This window comes from Gadus chalcogrammus, chromosome 12 (assembly GCF_026213295.1).
Source record: "Gadus chalcogrammus isolate NIFS_2021 chromosome 12, NIFS_Gcha_1.0, whole genome shotgun sequence".
In the NCBI taxonomy this organism is placed as follows: domain Eukaryota; kingdom Metazoa; phylum Chordata; class Actinopteri; order Gadiformes; family Gadidae; genus Gadus; species Gadus chalcogrammus.
This window is the reverse complement of record NC_079423.1, coordinates 1,438,286-1,450,468: the sequence shown is the minus strand read 5'-3', so window position 1 is coordinate 1,450,468 and position 12,183 is coordinate 1,438,286. Positions and strand designations below refer to the sequence as shown.

Sequence of the window (12,183 nt, the reverse complement as noted above, 5' to 3'; positions counted from 1 at the left end):
AGTACAACGCCGGACTGCCGGCGAAGCAATGGCGCAGTTCCACCGGAGGGTGCGGGTCGGTTCAGTTCGCAAAGATGCGGCACGGATCGCCTTTCCACTGTCAAAAGTGGGCGTGACCCGGACTGAGCCGTATTGAGCCGTACTCGTCTTGCAGTACTCCTCCGTTGGGGTCCTGAGATGCCTAAAACGTTGCTGGCGAGTTCCGAGCTACACACACCGTCCGTTAATTGGTCGACAGAATCGCACTTCGGTGGAACAGGGTACCCATCGTTGGAAAAGCGCGATAAGTCAACTCAAACTCTTCTAGGCTGAAAGTGTAATTGATTGATTGTGATCAGAAGACGATGAGAGACGCTGTGTACAAAATAAACGTCAGTGTAGAAGTGAGAGTGTTTTTTATGACGATATATATACACCGTATAATGAACAGGACAAACCTTGTGCCGAGTGGACTCCTGCTCCAGGGCCCCCTCCATGGTCCGTTTGTGGACCTCAGGGTCTGTGTCCCCACCAGACTGAGCTGGACTGGGCACGCTTTGCTCTGAACTATACACATAATTACTGGGGCACCTGGAAGACAACAAGCACAGGAAAACCATCCATTTGGTATCATTATAAATATACATCACCTTGGAAAGGCGATCTTGTACACCAAAACGATAGTCAAAAAAATATATAATATTTAGCCTGGTATCATACAAGATATCATACATCTTCAAGAAACCCCAGACGGACCTTCCAAAAACAAAATGGTTTTATGCTGTTCTGTGACTTGCTTTTATGTGTTTTTAGGCAACAATGGAAGTGTATGCTGCCAGTATAAGCAATATCTCTGTGGATCCGCAAGAGACGAGACAAGAATCCTCAGCCCTCGTATATTTTCAATGAGAGGCCAACGGGGTATCGAGTCCAGGCAGTAATTTTGGACAGGCGGAGTGAGAAATGGGCTTGTGCTAGAGAGAATTGGTCTCCCAACTGAAGAAAAACACAAATTAAATGAATGGCTAGTTGAAGGTGTGTGGTAAAAAAAGAAGAGAAGTTAATTCTGGTCTTATGAGACAATTGATTGCATCTCAATTTAATGGAGGGACACCAGCAGATGTTAACTTCAGTTTGGCTGTAAGTTACTGACTTGTTGCTATGGTTACCTGTCGCGCAACCTTTATTTGGATGCTGGAGAGTCCACTACTAGAGAGACAGTGCAGACCGGCTTCAGTCTCTGCTTTAGAAATCCCATTATGTGGGCTCCCCTGTACCTTTTTAGCACTTTAAATGAGATTTAGCTTCTGCAGTCATTGGGCCAGCCATCAAATTAAGTTACTGTTTACAAAGCAAATGTCCTTTAGACATATTAGTACTATCGAAAAAATACCAAGTTTTGAAGACTGAACTGCTATTTATTCCCGTTATTTTTTAACATTCACTGCCCTTATAAATATCGATAATTGATGATTTAATAGCAATATTTATCCATCATCTTAACTTTGAATGCATTGAACCACAAGAACAATGAAAAGATTGTTACTAGATTATTTACCCTTATTTAAGAAGACGCGGAATAGAGAAGAGTAAGTGATTGAGAACCGGAAGAGCAAAGAAGAAGAGAAGGACACACCGCAGGGTTTCCTGCAGAAAAGGTGTTAGGTGGTGTGGTTTGCCGTCAGATTGGGGGGGGGGGGGGGGTGGTGGTGCACTCTTTGACAGGTGGACCATTAATGCTAATGCTTTTTTTATACTTTTGTGTAATATTCACAATAAAATAAATAGTGTGTATCTTAGGCAGCCACCTAAGCTGTAAAGTGCAGTGAGAAGTGCTGTGGGAAACCCTGCACTTGTCATGAATCTCGTAGTGAAGGCAGAGATTGTGTCGCGAACACAAGGCTACTCGTTACGATCCGTGTGAATCCACAGAGAGGATGGAACACTTGGGAGCAAGCTACTCGGACGGCCGCTGCGTTTTATCGCATCATGAGAAGTTCAGACAGGAAATAGGCAGTTCGGAAATTGAACATACCCTACAGGCCATTAAAAAGGTAAAATTCCCACCTGTATACATCAGAAGATGAGTCATTCCTGGATATAGGAATAGCAATACAACTCTTTGATTCTCAGCAACTGGAGTTGTTCCTCTTGAGCAGCCATTCAACACTTTCAAGCACACAGCAGATGGACCCTCATGTTGGCATGCAATCAAAGGGGGAACCTTACAAGGGGCACTAAAAATCTAATATCTTTTATTTTTGCACGTTAAACGTTGAAGGGGGGCGTCAATGAAACCGGAATCTGTAGCAAGCAATGATTGTGAGAAGGATAGGGAATGGCCACTGTTAGTGGCTAATGTATGGAGGGGGAGAGTTCTAGAAGTTAGAGCATGCGTAAACTAGGGTTGCCGCGTTATACGGTATTACCGGTGTTACCGGTGTTGAGGCCAACACCGATTACTCGGTGTTGCACACCGGCAACACTAAGTTTTTTTTTCAGTAATAAAAAACAAATTTAGTAAAAATGAATAATATAATTATAATTAAGATAATTAAAATGTGTAGAATAGGCCACAGTGCTCTGTGCGGGAGAATTGGCGCGCCCAGAATTGACGCGCTTCCTTACAAGACTGGTAACCATAGCAACGCCGGTAAACAAACCCCGCAACGCCCAATCCCTACGTGAGCTCCCCGCGCTACGGCCATGCGGAGGCGCACAGAGCTTTTGGCCGTGATATTATGATATATAAAATTATTATACTATTATACATAGAACGTTATAAGACGCCGAGAATTGGCGCGCTGCCAGCCGCTGTCACCGAGTGTGAGAGGAGATTTGACGGAGAAGATGGCGGTTGACCTATAGTTTCAAAGTTGATACCGTTTATACCGGTAATACCGGTGTTGACACGAGCGTATTACTTGGTGTGAAAATGTCCACACCGCGGCAACCCTAGCGTAAACGTCTGTGAGAAGGAGAACAATTTCACAACCTGCTACGCTCGTTTTAACAAGCAAGCAAACTATTGACTCGTTCTTCCGACCTGCGGCTAGGTGCCAGTGCCAGTTAGAGTCCTTGGGTCTTAATTTGCAATCCGGCACCCGCCCGTACCCGCAAAACTTAGAACCGCATCTGACCCGTGTTCCGACAGTAGCGCGAATTACATTCCGCATTGCTATAAATTGATACTGATGCAAAATATTATCTGATCAATCTTTGTACATTCGATTATTATTCATAGATTAGAAAACAAAAGGAGATCGTTAATACTTGGGAATAACATGGGAATGAATGAATGAAACGCGCATTTGCATTTAAAAGACAGCGTTTACGGGAAGTGCGTCATTATTGCCCATCTAGGACCCCGAGTCGATGTGGCAGCCGAGTCGATCTGGTACCCACACCGGTACCCGTGGGTATTAGGGGTGAAACGATACATGTATTCGTATTGAACCGAATCGGCACGGACGTCACGGTTCGGTGCATGGATTTACACGGAGAATACACAGAATAAAATTAAATAAAACTAGAGTCCGATTTAATTAATGTAATGCCGAACTAATGTTAGATCCGCGATCTTCAGGGACAACTGAGACGCCTGAAAGGGTGCCGGCAAGTATGAGCTACACATGTAAGCCGTTGATTGGTCAACAGAATCACACTTCCATGAGACAGGGGGATAATAAACAAACACATTATCTGCAAGGTATTTCTGGACAACGTCAAAACCTTCGTTTATTGAAGAAAATGTCGCACATAAGTTTGCCATTGTTACACCGAATTCTGCGAAAAAGTGAAAAGTGTGACCTTTTCAGTGTGCGCCGTTGCACATTTTCTGCAACATGCACGTATGCATAATAACAAAAACAAACATAAAACGTAAGATCTTTCCCCATCGGTGGGTCTTTCTTTTCTTGATACTCACAATAATTCTTAACACTGTTTTACACAGTAGCCTATAATAGGAAATGCTCAAAGGTAAATCAGCGTAATTTAACACTGACTGTAGATTTTTATAGGTAAAGAAGCAACGGTGAAGGACCATACTAAACACCTACCATTGAATGGATCTGTAAAATGCCACCTTCAATTCTCTACCAAGCCGCACCGAACCAACCCTCACGTGTAAATGCGCCATAAGGGTACTGTAGGCAGTGGAAACGCGAGCCGTAACTGAGCTGCGCCGAACCGCACCTTCCCTACTTCACCAAGCCGCACCGAACCGACCCGCACCCTCCGGTGGAAATGCGCAGATTCAGATTCATAAATAAGACATGCAGAATTTTCAGTTTTATAACTGTTCTTATTTTGTTTACAAGTTACAGATGGAGTCTGGAGGTGATGTGGGGTACTTATTGTTTACATCTTAGAATACACAGTTCAGGCTGTTGCAGCTAGCTCAGGGGAGAGACTGTATGACACTAGGTGGTACAACCTGAGACAAAAAAGATTCTGCTGCATTTTTGTTTTTTCTTTTCCCTTCATTGTACCGAACTCGTACCGAACCGTGATGTCTGAACCGAACCGTGACTTCAGTGTACCGTTACACACCTAGTGGGTATCCAAACCCGTGCAGGACTCTGCTTCAGGTGCCATAAAGGGCTTTTTAAACGTTTGTCGCGTCTGCTAATGCATTCTCAATGGAGATGCAAGTGGGCAGAGAGGAGGGGCAGCGTCCTGTCAAGCGGCACTACAAGCGGGCACACTCCTGTGAAACTGTCGCTTCCGTGACACTGAATTTGAAACCAAATTTATATATTTCTACTCACCATCTAATAGAGGGGGCTCATCAGACCTTACCAATTGAATTTTGTTCAGTAGGCTACAGAACAAAATTCAATTGGTATGGTCAATATATGGTAAACAGTCATACAGCTCAAGACTCTTGATTATGAATATAAACAAGTGGGCAATTAAAGGCCCACTATGCAACTTCGGGCATTTCTTCGCTGTTTTCTTGGTTTTGGCACGCACATTTCTCTACACAGCGCCCCCTACAGCTTCGTAGTAGATATTTCACAACACTGTCGTAACAACTCGTTGACGACCCTTCCCCATGCACTTCTACGCGAGCCATGTGCATTTGTTTTCAAAGAAGCCGGCGAATGCGTGGAGCCATGTCCGAAGTAGATGTTCATAAAGTGTAGGCAAGGTTATACATTTTTAAAAGGGTGTATTTGTACTGCAATAAACATAAATCCATCCTTTTTTATAGTTGACGGGGAGAATTTATATCCTAGATTATAATTGTTTTATCTTAGGTTGAACAGAACAATCAGTGTAAGAGGTTTGGCCAACATAATCTAAATAAACAAGAACCTGGATTCGGGGATTCAGTCTGTATCTGGGGGACGAGACAGACGAACAGCAAAACACCCATGGAAACAAAGGTGTTTATATGGTTGCAACCAAGCAAGCTAGAAACATACAGGGCTCACAACAAAACGGTCGAGAAAACAATTTTTACAGGGCTCACAACAAAATGGTTGAGCAAACACATTTGTACAGAGACTATCAACATCAAGAATACCACGAAGACAAAGGCCACCCAAGGGTACTTTCAATTTAAAAAGCAACACGGCCGAGTCGGCGTCTGATTTGCAGTCTTCTTTTTCTTTCAGTTCACGCTATTCCTGAAAAGCTTGCCCAACGTTTACTCGTGTCTGGCCTCTCTGCCGGTCAGTCTCCCTTTTCCCTTCTTCTGTTCCACCGACATTAGGTTTCTCTGTCTCTTTTTAGTCGGCTGATCTATGATGAATATAACAATCCCTTAGTGACTTGTGTTTATATCGAGCCGGTTCCGTGTTTCGGGGTCTGTGCCGTAAAGCAATTCGTTACTTTGCGAGACCCGAGACTCCCGCGAGAGTGGGCGGCGGGTTGCCGGCAGAAACATATTCCTTTTCTCCGCCAAGATGCGCAAGGGTGAGTCGAAACAACGAACAATCGAACAAAAATGTATAATAGAACCATCGCATGACTCTTAGCCTGTTATATTAAAGGTTGGGTACGCGATTTGCGAAACGCCAGCAGATTTTGAAAATACACAACTCAAATGGTCCTACCCCCTCTCCTTCAACGCTGACTCTGACTCCACCCATTCCAAGTACCTGGACGCGCAATCATGCACGAGCGCGAACAGAGATGCGCGAGAGCGAGCCAGGCTAGCGTAGGTTTTCGTTTAACAACATGACACTACATTCAGCTGTAAATTGCACCCAGTACCGCGGGAAGTAGGGGTTTTGGGGGTGCTGCAACACCCCCTGTCCGAGGCCCTGTCTTATCACAGAAAACGATCATTTCTAAAAACTCCGGCCAAAGTGGAGATTTCTGAAAACGCCGGTTATGTGTTGTCGTATCAACGGGGAGAAACGGGATTTTAGGTTCTGAAGCGTCACATTATGCACCAGGAAATGCTTAACGTCATGTGAGCGTCCGCTGTACCGTATTGGTCCGAATATAAACACAAACCCCATTGTAATACGACCTATATTTGGAAAAAAGATTTGAAGACCAGATCTTGATTTCATGAATAAATAAATTGTATTAATTGAAATAATATACGAAAATAAAAAGGCATAGAATAAAACACTGCATTGCCACTAAACAGTAGTGCAAATAGGCCGTACTGATGTGTACACCAAAGACTTCCTGACACTCCTCTGCCCCGCTGTGTTCGCTCTGGCTGTGGTCGCTCCGAACTGTTTCGGCCCGTGGCAAAGCGAGTCATCCTCGCTGCTGTCCAAGGCATGTTGAGACGCAGCATTTATTTAATGCTCATATGTCCTAGTGCTGAAAAAAGGTTATATGAAAAAGTGTGAGGGTAGCGGTGGTGCGCTAAACTTGTTCTGTGAGCAGCTGGATGTGAACCATGGTGTGAAGGAAGTGAACACAACGATCGATTTTCAACTGTGCGCGCATGCACTGGTGTAATTGAGCTGCGCTGCTATATATCTTTTTTATCAATGTGACGAGTTGCGAGTCTAGTGCAGGCCGGGTTTTTTTTCTCCAGCACCCCCTGCTGAGAATACGTTCTCGCGGCTATGGTTGCACCAGATGTTATAAACATTAAACGGTCACATAAATCATTACTATTTTTAGAAAATGTATGTTTGTTCCATATAATTGTATTGGAAGTCCTGGTTTTCACTAGGGTTGCCGCGGTGTGGACATTTTCACACCGAGTAATACACTTGTCTCAACACCGGTATTACCGAGTATAAACGGTATAAACTTTGAAACTAGGTCAACCGCCACACAAGCATCGGTTTTTAGACCCTTCTCGTCCTTCAGTTGCCGCCAACGTTCAAAAGCAGCGCCTAGGATTATTCTTGATTTCAGTTTTTCTCTTTCAGCGTTTTTATTATCAATTACTCTCTGAAAAAGAGTTTTCCTTCTCTTTGCTGGTGGTGGTGGTGGTGGTGGGGATGGTGGCGTCTTGTCTGCCATGGAAATTGTCTTCTACTGCTAGGTCCAAATGTGGATTAACTAGTTCCAGTAGATACCGCAGGATAACAACAAACAGGAGCTTGCTCTGGGTCACGAGCTCTGGGTCACGAGTACTGCGCGCGCGGGGCGCGGGGGAGGGGGAGTGCAGTACGACCGTTTGATTGACGTACTTACTGTCCAATGAAACTCGGTGGCAATGGAAATGATTGGCTGGAGTTTTTCGAGCCCTGCCCGTTCCACAGATGATTGACAAGTTTAATTTTCATGTCAGTACTTCTAACTCAGTGGCTGTAAGCGGGTTATGATAAGGATTTCAAGTAATTTTGCAAAAATGGCCAAAAAAGCGAATCACCTACGCAACCTTTAAGGTAAATCAAGCCAAAAAAGTTGCATAGTTCCCCTTTCACTCGTGTCTGATCTCTTTTCTGGTCCATTCTTCTTTTGTTCCACCGACGGTCGCCTCTTGGGTCCCTTATCAGTCGATTGATCCATGATGAATGCAACAATTGCCTCGCAACTGGCTGTTTATATCTAGCCGGTGCCATGTTTGGGTGTGTGTCTGTGCCGTAAAGCATTTTCGAAACTACAATCCGACTACATTTTCGAGGATACTTCCGCTGCGTCACATCCGGATTGTGTCGGTCCGAACAGAGTAAGTTGCATATGCGCTTTTTCACTGTAGAGGCTACATGGGTAAATGACACACCCACCAATCGACCCAGAAATGGATGCAGAACATCAGCATAACTCTCAACCTGCATACTTAATGTAATTTTGGCTAAAAAAGTTGCATAGTGGGCCTTTAAGATAATAACCGTTGCATTTTCGGGTCAATTGTTTGCATTTCTGTGTGGACAAGCCACAAAGTGAAAATGAAATGTGGAATGAGTTTCAAGCAGCTGGGCAGAGTGTTGTTTGACTGCACTATGGTGTGTTTGCGTGCAAGTTGCTGATATGCAAGTGACTGGTGCTCATTTATGATCAAAAGGTGCTGAAGTGCATGATACTGATGTACGCGTGCGTGGTGCTGATGTGGCCTTGCAGTGCTATTGTATGTGGGCAGAGCAGTTTTAGTGTGATCACTGATTCCAGTAGGGTTCTGGCTCATTCCACCTGAAATGTTCTCATAATAGGGCTGGGCAATGTATCGCGTACACTCTATATATTTCGACTTGTTCAAAATGGGATGTAGTAAATGACTATCAGGAACATCTAGTAACTAATTTTGACATAATTTCTTAAGCTACTGGCATGAGACTTGCTTTTTGACGTTTAGCTTCTCAGCTCTATCTGGGCTCTTTCCCCGTTCCCTGCTTCCCTCCAGATACAAAAAGACACGTGCAGTAGGCCAAACAGTACAAAAAAAACAACTGTTGGGTTATACTTAGAGTGTCCGGGAATCCTGACCCTCTCTCGCAATCATCAAATTCAATGGCTACACAGAATGAGCACCACCAGTGTTTCTGCTAGAAGAAATTGGTGCCGGTCATGTGACCGGGAAGGTATCATTTTACCGGTCAAATTGGAAAAAAAAACGGTCAGATATTGTCCGTGTTTATTGCACTTAAATTGATAGGCAGGCTATATAAAGAAGAAGAAGTGTGTGATCATATTTTGATTCGCCATGGTTGTTAAATACCGGTGTTCCGCAAAGCTTGCCGCCGGCTTTCGCAAGCTTGCCGCCGTTTAGTTCATAAACCTACGGTAGTCTATAGGGGAGCGTGTCTATGTTCCCCGAGTCCTATGTTCCCCTCTTTGTATATGTTCCCCTCTCCCGATATGCATGTGACCGGGGAACATAGGACCCTTTTTTAAAAAGGGTTCTATGTTCCCCGGTCTGTTACTTTTTCCACCATTACTGCCAAATTCCGGCCGAGATAACTACCATTGCATGTCTTTACCTTTTGTGGAAGAGGGAGAGACGTCGAAGAACCTGACGCAGTATATTCATACGCCGGTAAACAAACCCCGAGAAGCCCAATCCCTACGAGAGCTCCCCGCGCTACCGCCATCCGGAGGCGCACAGAGCTTTAGGCCGTGATATTATTATACAATTATATTATATACTATTATATAAAGAGCTCCGGGAGAGCTCTGCTTCCTTTAAGCATGGTCAATATTTAAAAATAATTGCAATTTGAGGCATTATTCCTTCTTCTTTTTAACATGGATAGGATAGTAAATAATCCCTAACCCTGGATTTACAATTCAGGATGTCTGCATTGCCTGGGGAGTTTAGAGTCTACACTCTCCCAAGGCAATGCAGACATCCTTATCTTCTTTTTTTAAGTTTGGTAGCAAAATACCGTTTCTGTGGTGTTTTATTTGGTATTTTGTAAATCCATTGATTTCGGTTGGGAGACTCATGCTCATTGCTAGGGGGGTTGGTTGTAGTCTTTTCGCTCAGTTCTAGCCCTACTGTTGATACGCGAAAAGACTACAACCAAACCTAAAGACGACCGGTTCCGGTTTACGTTTCAATGGGATTTACGGATCGCCAAATAAAACACAACATAAACTGTATTTCGCTACGATACTTGATGATGTTGTTAATACCGGAATTGTCCTCTAAACATGCGCTGATCACGTCAACGCACAACTTTTTTTTTTAATCAGCCGATCCGCGGATAACTTGCGTCCCGAACCGTGATGGTTGATCCGTACGGATCACGGGAAACCCGTGAACCGTTGCACCACTACAGCGCGCATGCTGTATGAGCGCAGGGTTGATGCGCTCCACTTTTTTCTGTGGAGAACCAGCGCCTTCAACATTAAGCATAAAACGAAACCGGATCGTTTTCGCCCTTTTCGGCTCCGTGTGGACGGGGCCTTATTTCCAATCGGTCATTCTGACCGGAGACATTTAGAATTTTCGGTCCTCCTCATTTTTTTCCGGTCAAAGACCGGTAATTACCGGACAACGGGAACTCTGAGCACCACACATCCGCATATCCACACACATGGCTCAGTGTTTCCCACACATAGACCAATGTGTGGCACAGCGCCACAGAATGAACACCGAGCTCCACAATTTTTTTTTTTTTATAAATATCGTTCCATTCATTCATCTCCGCATAGTACTCTTTCTCCCTGTCCCGCATATAACTGATACACTGCACACGCACTGACAGCGGATTCGTCCACGCCTCCTCTCAACGCGCCTGTATAGGAAAACCCGAAGCAGCGGGATATTTGCGATTAATGTTAAATGCACACATTAATCGCAAGACTCCACACATTGCTACCTGGTCTGCGGGAAACACTGTGGCTGTGTGTGATCACAAAACTGTTGGCTGTTTTAAATAAGGTAATAGGTCTTGTATGATCATCAACATAGAGTAATCTATGCCACTTTAGCAATGATAATGAAATTAGACCATTTAGAGCAGAGGTCTCAGAGTCAAGGCCCGCGGGCCACTTGTGGCCCGCGGGCCGACATTTTGTGGCCCTCGAGTGGTCGTCAGTATGTAATGTTAATGTGGCCCGCGTGTCTTTACCAAACGCGCTTTGGCCCGCATGGGCTACCATAGCAGGCAGCCAACCGGGTTGCTAGGAAACGCAGCAAGCAACGGAGTGACACAAAGTGGAAGCGTAGCGTCACATCATGTCCCTCTCAAAACCCAGTGGGAAAAGAAAGGTCGACGATGTCCACAGACAATTTCATGAAAGGTGGGAGTTAGAATATTTTTTTGTTGAGCACAGGGGAACCCCTACCTGCCTTGTATGTGCTGAAAAAGTTGCCGTTGTCAAAGAATACAACATCAGACGCCATTACTCAACGAGGCATGCCGAGGAGTATGCGAAATACCGGGGAGATGAGAGGGAGAAGCGAGTCACAGACCTAAAGAAATGTTTCACCTGGCAACAAACTCTCTTTAGGAAACCAACCGACGAGGCTGATAAAGCAGTAAAGGCCAGCTTTACACTGAGCGAAATGATCGCTAAGGCAGGAAAGCCTTTTACAGAAGGCGAGTTTATTAAGGAGTGTATGTTGCAGGCTGCGAGTATTGTCTGCCCCGAAAAAAGAGCTCAGTTTGCCAGCATCAGCTTGTCACCTAACACAGTGGCAGAGCGTGTTACCGAGCTGTCAGGTAACATTTATGAGGAATTTATGTTTATAATTACTGTTCATGCACTTTGAGATTGTTTACATTGCAATACAAATTTAATAATAATAATAAATGTCGGTTGAGGAACTGTTATGTAATAATAAATACTGTGAAGGTTGGAACAGTTGTTTTCTAAAAGGTTAAATTAAAAAGAAATATTTTTTTTTTTTCAGAGGAATTTATTTATGTTCTGTTTATGCACTTTGAGAATGTTGAACTGTTGATGAACTGTTAATAATAAATATTGAGAAAATTTGAAGTTTTTTTTTTTTATATTAAACACCTTTTTAAGAAATACTTGAGTACTTGTGGCCCAACCTCAGCCAAGCTCTTCCTCCAGTGGCCCCCAGGTAATTTGAGTTTGAGACCCCTGATTTAGAGAAACCAGAGCATCATTTTATGTTTTTGCTAGCCTGTGATCATTCCATATAACTGCATTTGTGTGACGCCAAAGTGCCTGTTATTTGACGTCACAACAAAGGAACACAAGCATTGATTCATGTGTAGACATGTAGAGCTGCGTAGGACCGCGGTGGACAGCAGCGTCCCGAGAGAGCGTTGTGCTTTCCGGACAGCTTTATTATGCTACGGTGTAGGTTGGTGTGTTGAGCACCTTCTGAGCAGAGGTATATTTTGATATCCGTGT

General features: G+C 44.2%; 1 protein-coding gene across 4 annotated transcripts in view; it reads right to left on the bottom strand.

The window, feature by feature from the left end:
• The window catches only part of suco (SUN domain containing ossification factor), a 63,861-nt gene that overhangs the window by 23,603 nt on the left and 28,075 nt on the right, over positions 1–12,183 (bottom strand). For all 4 annotated transcript variants that reach the window (XM_056603909.1, XM_056603907.1, XM_056603908.1 and 1 more), the window contains exon 2: positions 438–570. In XM_056603909.1, the coding sequence (XP_056459884.1) occupies positions 438–570 (133 nt within the window). The remainder of the gene's footprint in view (positions 1–437; positions 571–12,183) is intronic.